General features: G+C 47.8%; 1 protein-coding gene and 1 long non-coding RNA gene across 2 annotated transcripts in view; one reads left to right on the forward strand and one right to left on the reverse strand.

Moving 5' to 3' along the window:
• Positions 1-6,752: 6,752 nt before the first annotated feature.
• On the reverse strand, positions 6,753-17,409 carry LOC144326611 (uncharacterized). Its single transcript, XR_013391628.1, has 3 exons — positions 17,296-17,409; positions 8,547-8,690; positions 6,753-7,650 (listed from the first exon to the last, which is right to left on the reverse strand). It is a non-coding gene; the product is annotated as an uncharacterized LOC144326611 (long non-coding RNA).
• Positions 17,364-25,417, forward strand: part of CLIC1 (chloride intracellular channel 1) — a 35,089-nt gene continuing 27,035 nt past the window's right edge. The window contains exon 1 of the mRNA XM_028719847.2: positions 17,364-17,543. Within this exon, the coding sequence (XP_028575680.1) occupies positions 17,505-17,543 (39 nt within the window). The 5' untranslated portion in view covers positions 17,364-17,504. The remainder of the gene's footprint in view (positions 17,544-25,417) is intronic.

Genomic DNA, 25,417 nt, shown 5'->3' on the forward strand with positions numbered 1-25,417 from the left:
CTCCCCTGCCATGAAATAAACTGGGGCATTTCATTCCCAGCCTGTGTTCTAGTTCAGAAGAAGAAGAAGAGTTTGGATTTGATATCCCGCTTTATCACTACCCGAAGGAGTCTCAAAGCGGCTAACATTCTCCCTTCCCTTCCTCCCCCACAACAAACACTCTGTGAGGTGAGTGGGGCTGACAGACTTTAGAGAAGTGTGACTAGCCCAAGGTCACCCAGCAGCTGCATGTGGAGGAGCGGAGACGCGAACCCGGTTCACCAGATTACGAGTCTATCACTCTTAACCTCTGCTTGAGGAGCCCAGAGTTTCACAGTTCAGAAACTGTTTTGAAAAACCACAAAATCTTTGCTGAAGCAGAATATGAACCAAGTTAAACATGGGCCCATGACTTTATTCCCAATCAGGCAAGCTGCGGTTTATAACAGGCACAGACAAACTCGGCCCTCTGGATGTTTTGGGACTACAACTCCCATCATCCCTAGCTAACAGGGCCAGTGGTCAGGGATGATGGGAATTGTAGTCCCAAAACATCTGGAGGGCCGAGTTTGCCTATGCCTGGTTTATAAGATGGGGTTTGTTACATCTGAATGAGGCTGTGGCCTCCTTGCTCCTTATGGCTTTGAGCTAAGGGTATATCCACACCATTTATTTCAAGCACATCCAATGCACATTTAAAGTGTACAGCTTCCCCCATAGAATCCTGGGAACTGTAGTTCCCCCTTGACGGGTTTGACAAACTAGCGGTTCCCGTGATTCTTTGCGGAAGTAAAGTGCTTTTAAACAAGTGTTTTAAATCTGCGCTATGGATCTGCCCGCAGTAAACACTCCCCATCACCTGAAAACATGCCTCTGCTCTCTCCAGGGGAATGAGACAAGAAGAAAACATCTGCCACTCTAAGCAGAAGCTAAGCATCCTTCCGTAGAAAGGGATTTGCCAGGCGAATAACAGCATGCGAGGGTGGGGGTGGGGTAAGGAAAAGGAATGGGGGATGAGAACCAGAATAGAGGGGGAGTGATGAGGAGAGAAGGAGAGAGAAAGAGACTCTGAATCATTATCATTTTGATATTAATTGGAATACAAATGTAGAGCTGCCATACGTCCAGATTTTCCCAGATATTACCAGGATTTCAAAGGCGGAATTGACGTCCGGAGGGAATTTCCAAAAGGCAGCACTTTGGATCTTAGGGAAGTACAGTGGTACCTCGGGTTAAGAACTTAATTTGTTTTGGAGATCCGTTCTTAACCTGAAACTGTTCTTAACCTGAGGTACCACTTTAGCTAAAGGGGCCTCCCGCTGCCACCGCACGATTTCTGTTCTCATCCTGAAGCAAAGTTCTTAGGTACTATTTCTGGGTTAGCAGACTCTGTAACCTGAAGCGTCTGTAAGAAGAAGAAGAAGAAGAAGAAGAAGAAGAAGAAGAAGAAGAAGAGTTTGGATTTGATATCCCACTTTATCACTCCCCTTCAGGAGTCTCAAAGCGGCTGACAATCTCCTTTCCCTTCCTCCCCCACAACAAACACTCTGTGAGGTGAGTGGGGCTGAGAGACTTCAGAGAAGTGTGACTGGCCCAAGGTCACCAAGCAGCTGCATGTGGAAGAGCGGAGACGCGAACCCGGTTCCAGCGTCTGTATCCTGAAGCGTCTGTAACCTGAGGCACCAATGTAAAAAGAAAAATCACCGTTTTTTGTTGTGTGTTTTTTTTTAAAAAACCCTCAACAACTTTTGGCAACCTTAACCATCTTTGCTTTGTCAGAGATATTGGCTGCTACTGCATTTCCAGACCAAATCAGTTTGCTGGTTTTGGCTTACAAAACCCAGCATGGCCTAGGATCCCCATACCTGCAAGACTGTAGCCCTATATTCACATGTCATATGCGGAAGGTGTAAAGGCAAATACGAGGTCGTCCCAATTACCGTATTTTTCCTCTATAGGACGCACTTTTCCCCCTCCAAAAATGAAGGGGAAATGTGTGTGCGTCCTATGGAGTGAATGCAGGCTTTCGCTGAAGCCTGGAGAGCGAGAGAGGTCGGTTGCGGCTGGAGAGGTTGTGCGTGGCTAAAAAGGAAGGCAAGACAGCCCGTGGGGTGGATCCCACTCGCTGTCTTGGCTTCTTTGCTCTTTGGGGCTGGGGGGGGGGATAATTTTTTTCCTTTATTTCCCCCCCTAAAATCTAGGTGCGCCCTATGGTCCGGTGCACCCTATGGAGCGAAAAATACGGTAGACACACTCCCTCTGCATTCCCCAACTGCCACTGCGCTCGCCGGGCTTCAGGCAGCTATCCGCAAGCCTTCTGAGCGTGGCGGGATTTCCCGCTGAGCTCCGAAGGCTTGCGGATAGCTGCCTGCAGCCTGAAGCCCGGGGAGTGCAGCGCCAACTTTCCCTTCCCATGCAAAATCAAGTTTTGCAAGTTTCCTCTCAATGGTACTTTAGGCAAGGATAACACCCATCCTGTCCTTAAATTTCAAGAGAAGCGGATGCTTTGTGCCATATGCGAAATGTTCCACCTTGTGGCCATTGGCTGAAACGTCCCCATATTAATTAGCAAAAGGAAAGGGAGTTGGGGGGGTGGAAAAGAAGGAAAGTTAAACTTGAGGGATTAACAAAAGCTAACGTGGTAGGTTTTCCTGGCTCATCTCTTAATGGGATGGCTTTATTGTCTTATGTTCAGAAAGGGTGTCTATGTTTTAATGGCTGTGCAATTAAAAAATAAATAAATTGTAAAGCGCGTAGAAGCCTTGTCCGGCACTAAGCGATATCTAAATAAGTAATTAAAAGTTTCAACAGCACTCTCTCCTTCTGAGGTTCCCAGCAATTGACATTCAAAAAGCGTGCTGCCTCTAGAAGTAAAGATGGAAAATAGCCTTCAGGGTTAACAGACACTGATAACCCCCGTGAATCTGTTTAATCCTCTTTCAAAGCCATCCAAGTTTGTGGCCATCACCGCCTCTTGTGGGAGCAAATTCCATCTTTTAACTATTTATTTATTTATTTGTTGTTGTTGTTTAGTCGTTTAGTCGTGTCCGACTCTTCGTGACCCCATGGACCAGAGCACACCAGGCTCTCCTGTCTCCCACTGCCTCCCGCAGTTTGGTCAAACTCATGCTGGTAGCTTCGAGAACACCGTCCAACCATCTCGTCCTCTGTCGTCCCCTTCTCCTTGTGCCCTCCATCTTTCCCAACATCAGGGTCTTTTCCAGGGAGTCTTCTCTTCTCATGAGGTGGCCAAAGTATTGGAGCCTCAGCTTCAGGATCTCTCCTTCCAGTGAGCACTCAGGGCTGATTTCCCTCAGAATGGAGAGGTTTGATCTTCTTGCAGTCCATGGGACTCTCAAGAGTCTCCTCCAGCACCATAATTCAAAAGCATCAATTCTTCGGCGATCAGCCTTCTTTATGGTCCAGCTCTCACTTCCATACATCACTACTGGGAAAACCATAGCTTGAACTATACAGGCCTTTGTTGGCAGGGTGATGTCTCTGTTTTTTAAGATGCTGTCTAGGTTTGTCATTGCTTTTCTCCCAAGAAGCAGGCGTCTTTCAATTTTGTGGCTGATTTAAATACAGTCATACCTCAGGTTACAGACGCTTCAGGTTGCGTTTTTTTCAGGTTACGGACCACCGAAACCCGAAAGTACCGGAACGGGTTACTTCCGAGTTTCGGCAGTCGCGCATGCACAGAAGCGCTAAATCGCACTTTGCGCATGCGCAGAAGTGCTGAATCGCAACCCGCACGTGCACAGATGCGCAGATGCGGGTTGCAAACGTGCATCCCGCACGGATTACGTTCGCAACCTGAGCGTCCACTGTACTGCTTAATTGTAATTTTACCCGAAAGTTCCATCCACTTCTGTGAAGAGGAAATAAAACATTACAGCCATTTTTAGATTTCCCCTCATATTAATGGGGAAGAGGGGTGGAGCTTTGGAATTCATAGATCAGATTCCGACCCAACTAACTCCTCAAAGCAGAATAACTACATAGAGCAGTGATGGCCAAACTTGGCCCTCCAGCTGTTTTGGGACTACAATTCCCATCACCCCTGGCTACTGGTCCTGCTAGCTAGGGATGATGGGAGTTGTAGTCCCAAAACATCTGGAGGGCCAAGTTTGGCCACCACTGGCATAGAGTGTATCCCAAACAGACTTGGCTGCTTCCAAACCCTATAGATTACAGATAAAAGATCACAGCACATTTCTAGGATTAAGTACGGTATTGTATTCTCTGGCATACAAATATTCTTCAAGATCATATTCAGAGGTTAAGCAGGTGGCCAAAGGAAAAGGACTTTTTCTAAGGATGCTAAATTGCCAGCTATGGAATCCTCTTAGCTCATCTACCTCCTTGCCTCCACCCACCCTCAGCCCACCACATCCCCCCACAACTTCCTCAAGCCCCTCCTCTTACTACTGATGCATTTAACAGAGGGAAGGTAGACGCTTCACTCAGCGGTTTGCTAAACCGCTGTGTGAAGGGCCTCCTTTCCTCTGTTAAACAACTCACTTGGGCCTGCCTGCGACTTCCCATGCTGCAGTTGGCATGGCCACCTACTGGTGGCAAAGCAAACTGCAGAGCGTGACGATACCTTACATTTCTATGTATATAGAAAGATACAGTGTGAATAGTACTGCTACTACCACTACTGATTGAATTGCTACAAACTTAAAAGTATAAAAGAGTGGTATAAATACTTTAGATAAATAAACATAATGATGCAATTTCTCAGTAGGGAGAAAGTTTACTCTTTTTAAAAAAAAGAAAAGAAAAAGATGAATAAATGCATAACAACCTGCAATTTCCTATAACAAATATTTGGAGACTTCCATAGGATCCTCACTGGCCCTGCTATATGTTTCTGAGTTGTGCCCCCTCCCCATTCCAAACAGGCCTCACCTTATCTCTGTTCTACCACCCATATTCTCCCCCTCCCCGATTCTCCATTCCCCTATGCCTTCTTAATTACAGTCATAGCTCGGGTTGCGAACGTGATCCGTGCGGGAGGCACGTTCGCAACCTGCAGCATTCACAGCCTGAAGTGCTGCATCTGCGCATGCGCATGATGCTATTTGGTCTTCTGCGCATGTGCGTGACATCATTTTGTGTTTCTGCGCATGTGCCGAAACCCGGAAGTAACCCGTTCCGGTACAACCCGAAAAATTGCAAGCTGCTGCGTTCGTAACCCGAGGTATGACTGTAGTTTTTTGGGGGCCAGGGGCCGAGATGGCAACAGCTGCAGAATAGAGCATAGAGCCCTGGAAATCCCTTTGCTAACCTGTTCCAGAGTGGCAATGAGGCTGTGGGGGGGGGGGAGGGAAGGGATGTGGTGGTCAAGAGAACAGATGCTACCTGCAATTCTCTCAAATTTCTACTGCAGCCTTTGTTTCCTGGTGATGGTCCCTTATGGACACAGAGAACAGTGATCTTGGAGGTCAGGCTTGAATAGCATCATTTGAGGAGGGGTGTGATAGGTTTATGTGATGCCAGCTCTTCCCAAAGGCCTTAGAATATGAGCTGTGCAAAGGGGACGAATATCTGTTTAATGGGATATCTGTTTTTGGTTTTTAAAAAAGAGGCTCTTTGAAAAGCAGTTGGGGACTTAGAGTAGCGAGGAAGTCTGTGCTTTGATCTGCAGAACTGGCCCTTTTGCAAGGTTCATTATGCACTTGTAAGAAATCGATCCTTTAGTGGGCAGCACCTACACCCCAGAACTCCCTGCCCATTGAAGGTGCCTTCACTGTATTGTGTTCGGCGCCTGATAAAAATGTTTTCCTGCCAGCAGGCCTCCCCGGGCATGTAACTTTAGTTTGCAATGTTTCACTTTTTCTGGTCATTATTATGAATTACTCGCCCTTCACCCTAAGGTCCCAGGTTGGGTCGCAACATTAAAATACAAGGGGTGGGTTGGAGTGAAAAGGAAGGCATACAAGCACTGCAATAGCAAATCAGGATGAATGCATATTGCTGCAAAGAAATGGGAATGAATGCTTCACAAAAGCCAGACATAGTCTAACCCAGGCATAGGCAAACTCGGCCCTCCAGATGTTTTGAAACTACAATTCCCATCATCCCTGACCACTGGTCCTGTTAGCTAGGGAAGATGGGAGCTGTAGTCCCAAAACATCCGGAGGGCCGAGTTTACCTATGCCTGGTCTAAGCTCAGCATTAGCTTTGTGTAGACAAACAAGGATGAATACAAAATAAACAGGATGTGTGGAGGAGTCCCTTCATTTCACTCTTGTATTCTCCTGTCCTCCAGCAATGGGATGGAGGTTTATGTTAGGGCTGGAGGAGAAATCTGATTCAGTTGACATATATTTATTTATTTATTTGGACGAATTATATATACTGCTTATATTTAAACAAAACTCTAAGTGGTTTACAAAGGAGAAAGTTCTCAATTCACACTTTCTGAAACGTTATGTGAACTGAAACACAGCCATTCTTTGAATTTTGCACTCCTCTGGATTTTGCAATACAGTTCGCCAGCCAAGGAAAGTGTACGAAATATTCAAATGCAAGGGTAAAGGGTACATTAAAATGTATATAGTGGACGCTCAGGTTGCGAATGTGATCTGTGTGGGATGCACATTTGCAACCCGTAGTGGCCTGTCTGCACACGCGTGGGTTGCGATTTGGTGCTTCGGCGCATGCGCAAAGAACGATTTAGCGCTTCTGCGCATGCGCGACCGCCGAAACCCAGAAGTAACCCGTTCTGGCACTTCCGGGTTTCGGCAGTCCGTAACCCAAAAAAACGCAACCTGAAGCATCTGTAACCGAGGTATGACTGTATATTAATGAAATAACATTACAACACAACATTTATGGGGATGTGGCTTTCAAAAGCGTGTGCTAGTATTGTGCAGTGGTTAGAGTGTTGGCCTGGGCAACCAGGGTTCAAATCCCCATTCAGTGACCTCGGGCCAGACCTAGCCAATCTCACAGGGTGTGCCAACTTGAGCTCGGAGGAAAGGTGGTATACAGTGGTACCTTGGGTTACATACGCTTCAGGTTACAGACTCCGCTAACCCAGAAATAGTACCTCGGGTTAAGAACTTTGCTTCAGGATGAGAACAGAAATTGTCCTCCGGTGGTGCAGCAGCAGCAGGAGGCCCCATTAGCTAAAGTGGTGCTTCAGGTTAAGTATAGACCTCCGGAACGAATTAAGTACTTAACCCAAGGTACCACTGTACAGTGCTTTTTTTTCTACCAAAAAATGTTTAGGGGTACTCTCCTTTTTCCATCTCATATTGAAATACTGCCCCTCAATGAGGCTTAACATAGATTCACAAAATGTTTAGGGGTATGTGTACACCTGCGTCCCCCCAGGAAAAACCCCCACACTGGTGGTATATAAATGTAAACAACAGCAACAACATTGCGCAAAATTGCACACAAACGTGTATGCGGTATTAGGAGAAATTCGCTGATGAATTTCCACTGAGGACTTGCTTTAAAAAAATACAAAGTGAGCTGTGAATGTGGAGAATTGAACTTGTGACAGGGAAAAAACGAGACACTGAGATAAGCAGGAATTGACAGGTTTAACCATCCTTAATCTCCAGTGGGCCCATGGGGCAGTTTCTCATCAGAGGGTTGGGTTGGTGGGGAGACACAGGAAGCAGCTTCAAGGAGAGGGGAGGCCAGCTATGCCTGAGAAAGGAAAGGGTGTCATCCTGTTAACTCAATATTACAGAGAGAGAGAGAGAGAGGGAGAGAGGAGGGAAAAGAAAGAGAGGACAAGCCAAGGGGATGGACTGGGGGAATCCCCTATGCTGCTTTCAGCCCTGATCTAATCCTCTCCTACCTCTCCAACTTTCCCCCTTTCTCCTAAGCCAGAACCAGAGGTTTTGCCAAACCTTCCCTAAAACTAGAGGGTGGAGGAAGAGGAAATCTGCAACCAGTAGCTCTTTGTAAAATCTGGCCTGGACCAGCTTCTTCCAAATTGTGCCTCCTGCACAACAGCGCCTCCTAGTGCCATACTGGTACCAGTAGTGAAGCCCCCGCCTCCCCTCCCCAGGAATACCACACTGCTCTCAAGGGGGGGGGGAGGAATATATATATTTGTTATTTCTTCCCTTCCACCCCATGTTTTTCTTCTCCCCCCAATAACAGAACCTAGAAGTGAATGATGAGCTGTTTTAAAAAGGATGTGGCTTGTGGCCAGCCAGTCTCCCATTCATTGGAGTGCACAGAGGTTTATTGTGCTGTTTCAAGTCCACACCCACCTGCACCCCTCTCTTGGCAGTTTCCTGTCTGTAAGTCAGGGGAGTTAAGAGTCACGGCTGAGGAGCTGAACTCAATGAGATTCTGAGCCTCCTTCCCTCCCAGGATTCGCCAGTCTTAGCTACACAAGATTATATGTCCATTATATACGTGAATGTGCTATATAACTATTTGTTGAATTTAACTTTTTACCTTTTTCTGTTAAAACACACACACTATTATCTGGATTTGGATTCATGGATTGTTTTATTGATTGCTGTGCCATCCCTTGATGACACGTCTAAATGCGTAGGAAATAAATCCATTAAAAATATAAAACTTACCCGCTTGAGAACCCAGGAGTCCTGGAAGGTGAGAGGGCAGGTCAACAGTTAGGACTGAACATCGACCGATGATTTGACTAGTATAAGGGTTCAAGTCTGTGTGGAAGTCATATTCCTTTTATCCAGGCAGGCTGTGATGTAACGCTGTGAAGAAAGGAAAATGCACTTTGCACATGTTCGGAGGCACCCTCAGCACATCACTACACAAGCCCCAGGGCTGGGGCATGTCTCAGCAGAAATTATGTGCCAAAGATGAAGCTATACAACAACAGAAATAAATATGAGAAGGAAACATGATTGTTCTTAACTGGGAAAGGCAATTATTTACAATTTGGTCTTGCACACAGAATAAGAGGGATAACCTTTTTGCACTTAGTTCTGTTGTCCGTTTAAAATGTCAGTTTTTGAGTAACGCAGATGCTCTTACCATGAAGAAAAGTTTTATGTCACTAAAAATTGTGCTTGCTTTTCATGCAACAGAAAGTGGTTCAATCTACATATTTTGGACATTTTGAAGGGGGTGTAGCTCCTAGCTTAAGTCCCTGGCAGCTTCAGGTAGGACAGGGAAAACCTTTCTGCCTGATCTCCTGGAGAGCTGCTGCCAGTTTGTGCTGACAATACTGAACTAGATGCACCAGTGGTTTGACTCACTGAAAAACCGCTTCCTATGTTCCTGTTCATCTGTGTGGTGGTGGTATGTGAAGTGTAAAAGCCTGTTTGTACAACTGCTGTATCCCATAGCAAGACAGCTGCCACTCAGAGGTTTGTTACACAATTCTTTATCCATAAGGGAACTGTTATCTCTCCACCTTCTAACTACCAAGTGGGTTTTCTTACATACGACACGGCACTAAGTAGGTATCTATACTACTACAGTGGTACCTCAGTTTAAGAACCTGTTTACGAATGATTCGGTTTACAAACTCCACAAAACCAGAAGTAGTCTCCCGGTTTGCGAATTTTACCTTGATCTAGGAACAGAAGCTGAACGGTGGAAGGGCATCGACAGTGGGAGGCCTCATTAGGGAAAGCGTGCCATGGTTTAAGAATGGTTTCGGTTTAAGAATGGTTTCGGTTTAAGAACGGACTTCTGGAACGGATTAAGTTCATAAACTGAGGTACCACTGTAATGTTATAACAGTCACTTTGTTGTTGTTTAGTCGTGTCCGACTCTTCGTGACCCCATGGACCAGAGCACGCCAGGCACTCCTGTCTTCCACCGCCTCCCGCAGTTTGGTCAAACTCATGCTGGTAGCTTCGAGAACACTGTCCAACCATCTCATCCTCTGTCGTCCCCTTCTCCTTGTGCCCTCCATCTTTCCCAACATCAGGGTCTTTTCCAGGGAGTCATCTCTTCTCATGAGGTGGCCAAAGTATTGGAGCCTCAGCTTCACGATCTCTCCTTCCAGTGAGCACTCAGGGCTGATTTCCCTCAGAATGGAGAGGTTTGATCTTCTTGCAGTCCATGGGACTCTCAAGAGTCTCCTCCAGCACCTTAATTCAAAAGCATCCATTCTTCGGCGATCAGCCTTCTTTTTGGTCCAGCTCTCACTTCCATACATCGCTACTGGGAAAACCATAGCTTGAACTATACGGACCTTTGTTGGCAAGGTGATGTCTCTGCTTTTTAAGATGCTGTCTAGGTTTGTCATTGCTTAATTATGGGAATTGTAGTTTGCTGCAGAGGCCGAGAATTCTCTGTTGGGGACCCGCAGCGAGCCGCAATGGAACAATGATTCTCAGGGCTCGCCAGACTGAGGAGACGGCATTTACGCCTGTCTAAGAAAGCAGCAGTGATACGCCCTGAGACTACTAAAATGAGAGGCCAGCCTCCCTAAAGAATCAGAATCATTTCTTTAAATTGAATCTCACCCTTCCTCCAGGGAGCCTCCTAGCCTTGCAACAATCCTGTGGGACAGGCCAGGCTGGGAAATGGCAGCTAGCTCAGGACCTACATGTGAGCAGAAGCAAGGGCTTAAGTTAATACATGTATGTATTTACCATGTTTGCATCTCGACCTTCCTCTTAAAGGCGGCTCCCAGCACATTCACATTAAAGTACCTTTGCCTCCTTAACCTTTGCCTCCTTGCATTGTGATGAGTTTGTAAAACGGACACAGCTACACCCCCTCCATTTTATAGCTATAGATGTTGGAAAAAATCACAGCAAACGCCTATATTTACAAAACAGGAAGGAACAACATGGCTGGACGTGTGAGGAATCCAGGTCTCCCTGATCTGGGTGCAAAACTCGACTCCACCCTTGGTACGCCTATTCATAAATAAGCCCCACTTTCGTTTCCCCCAGGCCAGGAAAGCCAGCAAGGAAGCAGCTTGTACAGGGAACCGATACAGGAGCTGGCGGTGCCACCTATTCCTGGCTCTCATTAAAGATTTGCTCCAGGAAATATCTGGCGTGAGTGCAATTTCCATATACTTTTCCTCCCAACTCCTGAGGACTCTCCCAGGTAGCAAGTGCGGAGCTTTGGCAGGGACTGGAGTTGACTGATGACTTGCTGTCTCCTTTGTTCCTGTGGGTCTGGAGGAGATGGGGTAGGTGTGAGACAGAAAGCTAGCCAGGAAGCCTCCAGCCCTAGGGGCAGGTATGTCTGGATCTGATAGCTCCTCAGCATCATTAGCTCTTTGTGGCTTGCTCATCAGGATCTGAGCTCTGGACAAGGCTGAACCCTGACACGCAAATTTCATCCAACGGGACCTACTCCCTGGCAAATGTACTTAGGATTGCAGCTGTAGCCCAGTGCGCTTTGCTGGTTCTCGGCGTGTATTATTGTTATTTATTAAATTTGTTCGTCACTTTATCTTGCCCAAGGAAACACAAAGCGACTTACAGCGGTACCTCGTTTCTCAAACTAAATCCATTCCGGAAGTCTGTTCCAAAACCAAAGCGTTCCAAAACCAAGGCACGCTTTCCCATAGAAATTCCAGACTTTTAAAAACAACCCCTAAAACAGCAATTTAACATGAATTTTACTATCTAACGAGACCATTGATCCATAAAATGAAAGCAATAATCAATGTACTGTACTATAAAATAAATAAGACAGTATTGTGGATGATAAAAAATAAAATTATTATTATTTTCTTATCTGCACTGATGATAGTCATTGTTTGGATGAGGAGGCTTCTATCCATTTCTGCCATAGCTGTCAACTTTTCCCTTTTCTTGGGAGGAATCCTATTGGGAATAAGGGAATTTCCCTTTTAAAAATGGAAACGTTGACAGCTATGTTTTCTGCAGTCACACAATCAATCAATCAATCAATCAATCAATCATTCAATAGCTGAACTGGGTTCCACACAGTCACAAAAACAAATTAACCGAAAAAGCCTCAAAAACAAAAACGCAAAATAAATAGCAAAAACAATATCGCCAAACTTAATCCATTCCGGAAGTCTGTTTGACTTCCAAAATGTTCGAAAACCAAGGCACAGCTTTTGATTGGTGCAGGTGCACTGGAAACAATAGCCGACACCTGCGTCAGACGTTCGGCTTCCGAAAAACATTCGAAAACTGGAACACTTACTTTTGGGTTTTCGGCATTTGAGAACCAAGGCGTTTGAGAACCAAGGTACCACTGTGCAACCAACCCCGCCATGGATAAATCAAACCAAGGGGGGCGGATAGAAATACATTAAAAACATCCCACCCACTTTGAAAGGCCAGAGATAAAGGCCAAAGGTCTGGTTACAGAGGAAGGTTTTCGCCTGGCACCTAAAGATATATAATGATGGTGCCAGGCAAACCTCCTTGGGGAGAGAATTCCACAAACGGGGAGCCCTTCGCCCTTCAAACCTCTTGAAGCACCACTCTGGGAAGTGTAGGCCTGCGAGAGGAATAGGGTTAAACCATAGAGCCTAGGACTTGCCAATCAGAAGGTCGGCGGTTTGAATCCCCACAGCGGGGTGAGCTCCCGTTGCTCGGTCCCTGCTCCTGCCAACCTAGCAGTTCGAAAGCACGTCAAAGTGCAAGTAGATAAATAGGTACCGCTCCGGTGGGAAGGTAAACGGCGTTTCCGTGCGCTGCTCTGGTTCGCCAGAAGTGGCTTAAGTCATGCTGACCACATGACCCGGAAGCTGTACACCGGCTCCCTTGGCCAATAAAGCGAGATGAGCGCCGCAACCCCAGAGTCGGCCACGACTGGACCTAATGGTCAGAGGTCCCTTTACCTTTAACAACTCTCAGCGCTCACAACAAACTGCAGTTCCTGAGATTCTTTGGGGGAAGCCATGTCTGTTTGAAGTGGCGTGAAACTGCTTTAAATGCGCAGTCCAGATGGTGCCACTGGTCAGCCAGACATTGTTAGCTAGGGTTAGCTTTCTTTTTGAGGGGCTCCTGCTGAATCCTGTCAGAATGAGCAATAGCAGAGGCTAGACCAGTGTTTTCCCAAACTTGGCTCTCCAGCTGTTTTCGGACTACAAATTCCATCATCCCCGACCACCAGTCATGCTAGCTAGGGATGATGGGAATTGTAGTCCAAAACCAGCTGGAGACCCAAGTTTGGGAAACACTGGGCTAGACGTTCCATACGAAGGATGGGAAGAAGCTGCGGTGCTCCGGATGCGGTTGGACTCCAACTCCCATCAGCCCCAGCCAGCGCGGCCAGGGGTTGATGGCAGTTGTAGTCCAGTCACATCTGGAGAGCCAAAGGTTCTTCGTGCCCCAGTTCTGCACTCAAGGCACACATCTTTGCTTGTTCACAGGCCTTTCCCTTCCGACATAGACACATAAACATCATCGTGACAGGCATTTTAGTAACAATATGGGGTAGCAATCATAACTGTGGTAGTAATTATTTTTGCAATAACAAGGGATTAGTAAGAACAAGGGGATGAAACAGAATGGAAGATTCAAGAAAACTGGAGCAAGAGGATTTTTGTGTTCTTTTCTCCGAAGGAAAATAGCTCAAAAGGCCTAGCCAGCCCAGTTGTGGGAGTGGGAATACTAGCTGGATATTGTGAGACGTTTACAAGCAGGGCAAAATTGCTGTTTAACCCCCAACAAGAGGTGTTCTGTTTCTAAATGTACAGCTTCCACTTAGGTGTCCTCGATAAATTTGTCTTGTCTTGTCTTTATTTTTTTAAGGCAGCATGTTGTGACAACGAATCCCGCAAGCTTGTTAGATGCTGCATGGAGAAGTAACCCTTTCTTTCCCGAATCCACTAAGAAGTCAAATTCAAGGCCTGGCTCCAAATTTCCGTGCTTGGGAAGAGAAGTTCTTAACCATTCTCTCCACACTTGTTCTATAAACCTCCAGCACCCTTCTTTTAGTTATGTAAATGAAGCCTATCAATTAGAAGGCCATAAATTATCTCCTCCACCTTTTAAGGTGTACATTTAGGCGATCTTCTTTTAAAAAATGCTCCTGAAAACGTAACTCACAAATGCAACAAATGTAGGCCTTTGCAAAGTGTGAAATGTGCAAATATGCTTTGCCAGAGAGAGCTATACAGTGGTACCTCAGGTTAAGAACTTAATTCGTTCTGGAGGTCTATTCTTAACCTGAAACTGTTCTTAACCTGAGGTACCACTTTAGCTAATGGGGCCTCCTGCCGCCGTCGTGTGATTTCCATTTTCATCCTGAGGTAAAGTTCTTAACCTGAGGTAAAGTTCTTAACCTGAGGTACTATTTCTGGATTACCGGAGTCTGTAACCTGAAGTGTCTGTAACCTGAAGCGTCTGTAACCCAAGGTACCACTGTATTGGCTCCAGCTCTCAGCTGAGTGTTACTTGTGACAAACCGAGGTTTCTACAAACAAAGAGGAAAATGGGAAGCGGCTTCATACTGAAGTGGAGGGTTGGTGCATCTAGCTCAATATTGTCAACGCTGAGTGGCAGTTTAGGCTCCCAAGGGTTTGAGATCCTCCCAGTCCTAGATGGAGATGGTGGGGGGTGGGGACTGAACCTGGGACCTTCTGCTTGTGGAGCAGACACCCCCCCCCCCAATCTAGGGCCCTTCCCATTTGAGCCATACAATGTGTGAAATGGCCCAGTCACTTTGATTTCAGCAAGACTATCTCCCTGCCAACAGTAGTGATGTATGGAAGTGAGAGCTGGACCATAAAGAAGGCTGATCGCCGAAGAATTGATGCTTTTGAATTATGGTGCTGGAGGAGACTCTTGAGAGTCCCATGGACTGCAAGAAGAACAAACCAATCCATTCTGAAGGAAATCAGCCCTGAGTGCTCACTGGAAGGACAGATCATGAAGCTGAGGCTCCAATACTTTGGCCACCTCATGAGAAGAGAAGACTCCCTGGAAAAGACCCTGATGTTGGGAAAGATGGGAGGGCACAAGGAGAAGGGGACGACAGAGGACGAGATGGTTGGACAGTGTTCTCGAAGCTACCAGCATGAGTCTGACCAAACTGCGGGAGGCAGTGGAAGACAGGAGTGCCTGGCGTGCTCTGGTCCATGGGGTCACGAAGAGGCGGACACGACTAAACAACAACAACAACATCTCCCTGCCCCCCCCGAGAAAAGTGTTTTATATTGGCCAGAATAAGCTTTGGAGATGGAGCCCCCATGCCTCCGGGAGACTCTACCCTCAGCTCCACAGGACTGGCAGGCTTTTGTAACATAGCCAGAGCCTGAGAAACCTGTTGGACCAGCCGCAATGGGGCAAACAGTGGCGCTTACGTCGCTGTAGCCCATGGAAAGAGGCGGGCCACTTTTATGCTTTAAAACAGGGATGGCATGTCAGAGGTGGGGGCAGAGGCCTGTGACCCTCGTGATGCTGCTGGCACTGCCTCGCCCACCTGCCCCAGCCAGAGGGGTCAGCGGGGAAGGAGCATGGGAGCTGCAGTGCACTGCAAACATCTGGAGAGCCACAGGCTCCTCCATGTCCCTGCATTTTTTTGGAGGGAGGGAACAAGTTATCAATTGAGTGTCCTCCGTAGCTACAAGGGGTTGGGGGGCTAGCCAGGTTTTTTTGCCCTGGGTGAAGCCTCCAGAAGGGCCTCCCAACCGGGTGGGTGGTGCGTGCCAAACTTATTATTATTATTATATTTATACTTTTCAGGTTTATACATTTCACTGATTTTACAATCATTTTGATATTTCAATGTTTGACTTCCTCCCCCCTTTCTGCAGTTCCTTAAATCAATTTTTAATATCTCCTGCATAACTAAATTAACTTATTTGCTCATTCATTCGCCTTCTTTAAATATATACTCTTATGAAACTGCAGGTTATTACAAGAATCCTGCCGGTGTTCTTATCTGTTTACAACTTATCTGTCAATGTTCAATAAACCATTTCCATCCTGTTATAAAAAGTTTGTCATCTTGATTTCTTATTCTTCCGCTAAGTTTTGCCATTTCTGCATATTCCATAAGTTTTTGTATCCGTTTTCTTTCCATTTTGGGGCAAGTCACATTCTTGCTGCTGTAGTCGCATACATGAACAAGTTTCTATACAGTTTCCGAGCACAATTCAAAGTGTTGGTGTTGACCTTTAAAGCCCTAAACGGCCTCAGCCCTGTATACCTGAAGAAGCGTCTCCACCCCCATCATCCAGCCCAGACACAGAGGTCCAGCTCCAAGGGCCTTCTGGTGGTTCCCTCACTGTGAGAAGTGAGGTTGCAGGGAACTAGGCAGAGGGCCTTCTCGGTAGTGGCACCTGCCCTGTGGAACACCCTCCCACCAGATGTCAAAGAGATAAACAACTACCTGACATTTAGAAGACATCAGGGAAGTTTTTAATGTGTGACATTTTAATGTATTTTTAATCTTTGTTGGAAGCCGCCCAGAGTGGCTGGGGAAACCCAGCCAGATGGACAGGGCACAAATAATAAATTATTATTATTATTATTATTATTATTATTAAAGTCAGGTATGGCCAAACTCAGCCCTCCAGAAGTTTTGGGACTACAATTCCCATCATCCCTGACCACTGGTCCTGTTAGCTAGGGATGATGGGAGTTGTAGACCCAAAACATCTGGAGGGCCAAGTTTGGCCATGCTTGGTTTAAGTAGCCCCTATAATTCCCAAAGGGACGTGGGTGTCACTGTGGGTTCAACCACAGAGCCTAGGACTTGCTGATCAGAAGGTCAGCGGTTTGAATCCCTGCGACGGAGTGAGCTCCCATTGCTCGGTCCCTGCTCCTGCCAACCTAGCAGTTTGAAAGCATACCAGTGCAAGTAGATAAATAGGTACCGCTCCGGCGAGAAGGTAAACGGCGTTTCCGTGCGCTGCTCTCGTTCGCCAGAAGCGGCTTAGTCATGCTGGCCACATGACCCGGAAGCTGTACGCCGGCTCCCTTGGCCAGTAAAGCGAGATGAGCGGCGCAACCCCAGAGTCGGTCACGAATGGACCTAATGGTCAGGGGTCCCTTTACCTTTATGATTCCCAAAAGAAAGGCTGCTGGGTTTTGTGTTTGTTTTTTAAAAAACGTTATTTTATACATCCTTTCATTTCATTATACACTATTTCCGAGTAAGCTTTCACCTTACTACTAGACGACCACAACTGTGCGTGCCAGACTTTGACCCAGGTGAAACGAAGCCTGGTTCTGCTTTAGGGCTTAAGGAAGAGGCTGAGAAAGTGGAAAAGGGGCAACGGGAGCGAAATCGGAGGAGAGGGCGAAGCGAAGAAGGTTGGCGCAAGAGAGGAGCCCACCCCGCGGCTGCTCCACGGCCCCGGCTGGTCCTCTCCCTCTCTCTCTCTCTCCCTCCCTCCTTCTCTCCCTCCGCCCGCGCTCTGCTCCCATCCGCCCATCCTCGGTGACTCACGGCTCGCCCGGGCTCAGTTCCTGGGCGTGGCCCGGAGCGGCGGAGGGAAGTTGCTTGAAGTTGCGAGAGGCTTTGCTTTTCTTTCTCTTTTTGAGCCGATCGGCGCGGCCCGTCGTCCTCTCCCTTCAACCCACCGAAACTTCTCCTTTGCTCCCCCAAAGCAGCTTCCCTCCCGCCCCCCAACCCCAGCGCGCCCAGCCTCCCTCGACATGGCCGAGGAGCAGCCCCAAGTCGAGCTCTTCGTCAAGGTAAGAGCAACCCTGCGCCCTGCGCGCCCTTTCCTGCGCCTCCGTCCCTTGCAGGGAATCGGAGAGCGTGGAAGCTGGAAAATCATATATATACGAGCTCCCTCTCCGGGGGGAAAGACGCATCCGATCCTCCTTGGCCCCCACCCTGTCCTCACTTCCTCCCTGGCTGGGTAAGTGGAAGCCCAAAGCGAGCCGAGAAGAAGCCCCCGCCGCGCCCTTCTTGGGCAGACTTCTGTTTTCCTTGCTTGCTTTTCTTAAAAATACTTCCCCTGGCGGTTATCTGTCTGGTTATCTCGGCGCCTCGTAGCGTGAGAATGGCCGAGAGTTAAAAGCAAACAAACACAAAACTTTCGTTTAAGGCTTTTGGCTTGAGGTTCGGGGGGGGGGGGGGGAGAGGGGAAAGCCGCCTTTCTGTTGCAGCCGGAGAGAAACAAAGAAACATGTGGCAACTCTAAAAAGAAAGAAGGGGGAAAGGCTGCCCAAAACTGTGGTTGGCATGTCTGTAATGTTAAACTCTGGACCTGGTTGTTTTAAGTGCGGGATGATGGGCATTGCCACATTTGGGTGGGCGAGGGAGGTGCCCGTTTTGTTGCGTTTCTGCCCCCAAGTCCTAGATGGTGCTGCTGGTCAGAAATTGCTTTCCTGCAGGTTTTTTTTTTTTGGTGTTTTTTATTTAAAAAACCTCTTTATTTGCTGTCAATCTTATTTTGGAAATTGCTTTCCTGCAGTTGTGTGTGTGTTTAAAAAACCCTCTATTTGCTGTCAATCTTATTTTGGAAGTGGCAATGGCAAGTTAGAAAAGAGGTGGGAGAGGGTTTTATTTATATTAAATTTGCATCCCATCCCGTCCTGTCCCCCGACTTTTCCACCAAGAACCACAAAGTGATGTGAAAATGGTTCCAGCCCCACATCTTTCCCTCCTCTTGCCACAGCCTTGTGCAGTAGGTTTGGCTTAGAGGCAGTAGTAATTGCCATGAGGTCACTCAATGCACTGAGTCAGACTCTATAGTCTTCCAGGTCCTGGTCTGACACTCTTAGCCACGCTGGATGACGAGGGCATTTGGCATTTCTGGCACAAATCCATTGCCCAGGCGCTGTGTGGAATGCGTGTTCCGAAAGGCGAGGCAAACCCATCCCCTTTTTGTTGAAGTTGCGGTGGTCCCATGTCTTCTGTGCTTCTGGTCCATAGATGGCCAACTCGCTTGTGCAGGAAGGGGTGTGGTATCTCTAGACAGGGGCAGGAGGACTCGTGGGCCAGGATGTGGTGTGGAGGTTCAGGTCTGCATGCTTCTTCAGCCCTCTGAAAGTAAAGGAGGGCAGGAAGCTGCTTCATACCAGGTCTGTCTGGTTTGGCATTGTCTGCACGGACTGGCAGCAGTTCTGCAAGGCTCCAAGCAAAAATATCTTCCAGTCCTATCTGGAGATGCCGGGGACCTTCTGCATTCTTGACCCACTGAGCTATGGCTCTTCTCCAAGGAATCAGTAAGATCTTGTTCATTGGACTTGGGAAGCCGCCTTGGACTGAGTCAGGCTTCTAGTCCCATCTTCACCCTACTGCCCAAGACCTCAGGTCTTCCCCATCACCTCTTAATCCGAGGCTCCATTTAGCTGAAGCTTTTGGGGACTGGACATTGGCATGCACTGCATGTGTTCTTCCACTGATCTAAGCCAAGTTACAGGGAACCAGGCAGAGGGCCTTCTCGGTAGTGGCACCCACCCTGTGGAGCGCCCTCCCACCAGATGTCAAAGAGAGAAACAGCTACCAGACTTTTAGAAGACATCTGAAGGCAGCCCTGTTTAGGGAAGCTTTTAATGTTTAATAGGTTATTGCATTTTAATATTGTGTTAGAAGCCGCCCAGAGTGGCTGGGGAAACCCAGCCAGATGGGTGGGGTATAAATAATAAATTATTATTATTATTATTATTATTATTATTATTATTATTAGGGCCCTCCCCATGAGGCAAGGTGTGGTGGTGTCTCTGTCCCGCCTTCTTAAATCGGTACCCTCCTCCTGCCTCCATTGCTTCCTTCAGTTCAGGCCTTTGGGGACCCTTTGGTAAGCTGAATGGTTCGTTGCTTCCCAGCTGGCTCAGTGTCCAGACTTGCACTGTGAGTGAGGTAGGGCCTGTTGCAACCCTGCGTGGTGGGAGTGTGCTGTGAGGCAACCTCGGTCCTCTTTTGATTTGTGGCTCCGCAGCCTCCTAGGCCACGAGTGCTTTTGAGTTGCATATGTGTATTTGGCTGTGTTTGTTTCAATCAGGAATGCGGGGCCATCACCTTGGGAGCCAATGGTGGCTTCAATGTGCCCTTGGACACTGGTCATGCTTCCGTGGATGGAGGATAGAAAGGGCTGGCTGAGTGTGGGGAAACTAGCCTACTACACAAAGGCAAATTTGGCATTCATTGTATCGTGCATTGCAGGGGAGTTGGGCTACATCATGGGTCGGCAAACTAAGGCCCGGGGGCCAGATAAGGCCCAATTGCTTTCTGGATCCAGCCTGCAGACGGTCTGGGAATTGCCACTTGGATCACTGCTCATTCTTTCCCTCTCCCTCCTTCCTCTCCTCCTCCTCCGCTTCCTTCCTCCCTCCTCCTGACTTCTCCCTGCCCTGCCTAGAGCAGTGTTTTTCAACCTTTTTTGGGCAAAGGCACACTTGTTTCATGAAAAAAATCACGAGGCACACCACCATTAGAAAATGTTAAAAAAATTAACTCTGTGCCTATATTGACTATATATATTACCGGGCTGCTGCTGCTGCACAGGGCTGGACTCACTCGTCTCTCTCCCGAGACCCGACCGTGACCGACTGGTTCCAGACGACCTCCTCACCTCACGCTGCACCTGCGGCCTGGTCTGGATCCGGATGCGGTCTTTCTGCTGTGCCGACTCCCGCCGAGTCCTGGTCTCCGTCCGTCTCCTCGTGCTCCGGTCCTCCTGGTGACTCGAGTCGCGACGTCTTCTTCTCTCCGCTGCTGCGCACACTGTGCTCGGGCGGGAAGGAAGTCGGAAGATGATGTCCTACTGTGATAGGTCCAGGCTGGAGTCTGGACCAATCACAGCCCAGACATCAGAAAAGTGGAGGGTGTCCCCCTGAGGAGCGCCAAAAACCCCACACAGTCCGGCGTCCGCCTAGTGGGCGAAAAGTTAACATTTATTTTTTTTAAAAAAAAATATCTTTTGAATTTTTCAATTTTTCCCGCGGCACACTAGTGTGCTGCGGAACAGTGGTTGAAAAACACTGGCCTAGAGGAGGAAGGGGGCTGGGCTTTGTTGGTGCCAGCAGCAGTGCTCGAGCGGCTGCCATTTTAAGCAGCCCCTCTCCAGAGCCCTTTCACTCATAGTCTACCCTGCCGCCACCAGCCCCTGCCCCACCAGGTAAGCAGCCACTGGGGCTCGTGGCGCTCTTGCATCACCCCCCCCCAAATATAGTCCAGTCCCCCACAAGGTCTGAGGGACAGTGGACTGGCCCCTGCTGAAAAAGTTTGCTGACCCCTGGGCTAGATTATCCTCAGATTCTCTACAATTCTATGAATCTATGGACCTTCTTTTGCCTCTGGCCACGACCACCGCTGGTGTGTGGCCCCCAGAAGGGAATGTGGCCTTCAGCCTGGAAAAAGTGCCCCCACCCCTGCCTTAATACTAAAAGAGAGAAGTGTGGGTGCCTGTGCAATACGTTCTTCTCGCCCCCAGTTTTCTCCTCCCATTGCCAAGTGTGAAGCCACAAGGCTCCTGCCACTCCTGCTAAGACTCACTGTGCCATTTCCATGCTTACATTTCAGTGCTTTCCACCAACTGCTGCTTCTCTTCGCATTCCCCCCCCCCCCGGCGACACCCCTCATCTTACAAGGGCACCAGGCGGGTGTTGCCCCACTGAGCATATCGCCCTCCAGGCGTTTCTTCTGCAATGCCATCGATGCCTTGCCTCTCCTGTCCAGTGAGTCACTATATTTTTGTTAAACAATTAAATGGGCCCGTGGTCCAGGTGTGCATGATGAAAGCACAAATCGCTTCGTGCAATTGCGACAAATGCCATAAAAAAAAAAGTATCTGTTTTGTTACAGTTTTATTTTCAGTGTGGTGCGCCGTTTTTGAAATCTGAACGAGCCACTGTTTTCACGTTGCATCTCCCTTGCAGAATATTCACTGCGCCGCAGTTGACGATCTCTTTGCCTCTTTGCTCTGTAACATGGAAAACATAAGAAGCTGCCGTATGTATTGAGTCAGAATACAAGTCTATCTAGCCTGGTGCTTGTTTTTATTTTATATACTATATCACTGCATATTTAGCTCTCAGGTAAAGGTAAAGGTACCCCTGCCCGTACGGGCCAGTCTTGACAGACTCTAGGGTTGTGCGCCCATCTCACTCAAGAGGCCAGGGGCCAGCGCTGTCCGCAGACACTTCCGGGTCACGTGGCCAGCGTGACATCGCTGCTCTGGCAAGCCAGAGCCGCACACGGAAATGCCGTTTACCTTCCCGCTAGTAAGCGGTCCCTATTTATCTATTTGCACCCGGGAGTGCTTTCGAACTGCTAGGTTGGCAGGCGCTGGGACCGAACGACAGGAGCGCACCCCGCCGCGGGGATTCGAACCGCCGACCTTTCGATCGGCAAGCCCTAGGCGCTGAGGCTTTTACCCACAGCGCCACCCGCGTACCTCCTTTCTTCCCAAATGCTTGGGGCGTCATACCTAGTCCTGCTACTCCCCATGTTATCCTGACAGCAACCTTGCAAGTTTGGTTAGGCTGAGAGGCAGTGATTAGATCAGGGTCACCTGGTGGGCTTCATGGTGGAGCAGGGATTTGAACCCTGCTCTCCCAGGCCCTAGACTGGCAATCTAACCCAGGCATGGCCAAACCTGGCCCTCCCGCTGTTTTGGGACTACAATTCCCACCATCCCTGACCACTGGTCCTGTTCGCTAGGGATGATGGGAGTTGTAGTCCCAAAACAGCTGGAGGGCCAAGTTTGGCCATGCCTGTTCTAACCACTATGCCGGCCAGCAAGCAATGGTTCTCCAAGGTCTGGGGTGGGTGGTTTTTCCTAACCATACTACCTAAAACTGGAGGCAGGAGGTGTTGTCTGGTTGTGTTGCTTCCCTGAAGCATTTGGCAACATGCTGTCCTTCCTGTACTCTTGTCCTGGCAAGCCACCCACCCTCTTGCCTGCCTTCTTGTTAAGACCCCTCGCCCATTCCTAGCTCATGTCTGGCAGCTCTTTTCTCAAGCAGGCAGAGTTAAGACAAAGCACCACCTTTGCAGCTTTTAATTTCCGAAGCTCATTACAGTTTTTTAGTGTCCGGAGCTCATTAAGCTTTCAAGCTCTGTCGCTTTTTGAGTTATTCTGCAAGCTGGCGGGTTTCTTGTGATCCGTGGGTTCCCAAGAGGATGTAACCTCTGCTAAAGGTCCCAAGGGCAGGCAGCAGTGGCTTTTAAATCCCAGCTGGACCCGGGATGAGGGTCATATTCCCAGGCCATTCAGGTATTAAAACAACTGGCCTGCGTGCTTGAAATTGGGAGGCTGAGGTTCTGTGGCCTTTTCCTCCTTACCTTTCAGAATGGTGCAAGGATGGACACGATACTGACAAAAAGAGTGAGGGGTGTTAACTGCTTTGTGGCTTAGGGCCCTTGTATTTACGAGACAGCCTCTCCTGGTCTGCCCCACAGAGGACCTTAAGGTCCATGAATAACCATAGTTTAGAGGTCCCGGGCCCTAAGGAAGTCAGACTATCCTCCACCAGGGCCAGGGCCTTTTCAGTGATGGCTCCGACCTGGTGGAATGCTCTGTCCCATGAGCCCAGGGCCCTTCAGGATTTAACCTCCTTCCGTTGGGCCTGTAAGACAGAGCTATTCCTCCTGGCCTTTAATTTGAATTCAGCCTGATCTTTTATTTCCCTTCCCTCCCCCTCCCCTTTTATGAAGATCACCCACTCTGAGACCCCACAGCTAATTCTCCCCTGGCCTCCTCGCTGGCCCAAATAGGACAAATTCAGCCAGCTAGCCCTGGTGACTATATAATGCTTTTTAGATGGATTTCCCCTAAATTAATTTCTGAACTTTGAATTTTATTGTTATTCGTGTTTTTATACTGTATTTTATGCTGCTTTTACAATTAAGTCTTTGAAATTTGTTGTTAGCCGCCCAGAGCCCGGTTTTTGAACCGAGAAGTGTGGGGTATAATTTATTATTATTATTATTGTTATTGTTATTGTTATTGTTATTGTTATTAATCATGTAAGCATCCCAGAATAATCTGGCTGACAATTGTTGGGAACAGGGTATTTGGCTGCATGGACTTTGCGTCAGGGCCATGCAGAATATTTGCATGTTCTTTTTCTTTTCTTTTCACTTTAACACACCAAGAAAGACAATTATCCGTATACATCAACACAAAAGAAAAATAAAAATAATATACCAAAGAGTAATCACAAAACGTTGAAATAAAAATGGTATTTTTCTATAGACCCGACTTCCCGTCCAGGAGAAAGGAGTAAGGATCTTTGCATGTCCTTATGCCTTACTGCCTCTTTCAGCTTCGCCTGGTTTTGTTTCCAGGTTTCCCTCATAAGAAGAGGCCTGCTGGACCAGGCCAAAGACCTAGTCCAGCCTCTTGTTCCCATGGCAACCAGCCAAATGCCCATAGGTAAAACATAGCCACCATGTTGACAACCATATGTCAGGAGTGCTCTGATGGTGTTTCCTGCTTGGCAGGGGGTTGGACTCGATGGCCCTTGTGGTCTATTCCAACTCTATGATTCTATGTGTAGCAGGCAGTGGTATTCTTATCCACCATGATTTCTGTCGAATATTCTTTTTAAAACCATCCAGTTGGTACCCGTCACTCCCTCTTTTGGGACCCGATTCCTAGTTTAAGGATGCACTGTGTGAATAACTGCTTTCTTTTGTCTGTCCTGAACTTTCTAGCGTTCAGTTTTCTGGCATTATGAGAGAGGGAGAAATCCTTACCCACTTTTTCTACACTGCTCAAAATCTTACACATCTCTGCCATGCTCCCTTAACCTAGAAGACAAATCCCCGGGCCTGACAAAATAGCTTGCTTTGTCTCCTGGGTGGCTACAAATTTTTTATAAACGTATTCAGGAGTATATGAATCCTCAGTAGCCAGAAATGAGATACTGCAGTGTACGGTGTACCGTAGTTTTCCGTGTATAAGACGAGGTTTGTTTCTTTAAAAATCATGCTAAAAAATGAGGTTTGTCTTATACATGGGTAGTGGTTAGTTTGGTTGCTGCTAGCAGCTATTGTACGTGTTATTGGTTGTTGCGTTAATGCGTGGTGTTGATTGGCTGACGCTGCGGCAATTTGGCGGGTGATTGGCATCTTCGGCCAGCAATGGGACAGACGAGTGCCATCTCCCCCCATTTTCTTAAATTTGAGTCCCCCAAAATAGGGGGTGTCTTATACATGGGGGCACCTTATACACGGAAAAGTACGGTACTTCTCAAGCACCTAGTTCCTAGTGGAGGGAAGAGACACAGAATGATAGAACAGAGCCGTTTCTTTTAATGACTTCAATATTTCTCAAGTCAAGGCAGAGAGCAGCGTTCAAAATGGACTGGGCACATTTTGCACCTGGCTATTGGCCACTTGCAACCAATTGAAAATGTCTGCGTGTCAGGATGGTGCCTGACGTCTCCACCACCTAGAGGTGGGATCCATGGATCTTGACTGTTTTCACACACTAGCAGCTCATCCTGTGGAATTCTATCTGTTACATTTTATCCGCACAATCAGAACAAATTTCAGGAATCAAAAAGTCTCATTGAAAAATAAAACCTTTGAGCCGCCCGGCTCCAAAATGGCAACTAGTCATTCTGTTTTAGTGACGGTAACCCTGGTTTAAGGAGCCATTGCCTAG

Source organism: Podarcis muralis, chromosome 2 (assembly GCF_964188315.1).
Source record: "Podarcis muralis chromosome 2, rPodMur119.hap1.1, whole genome shotgun sequence".
NCBI classification, from domain to species: Eukaryota; Metazoa; Chordata; class Lepidosauria; order Squamata; family Lacertidae; genus Podarcis; species Podarcis muralis.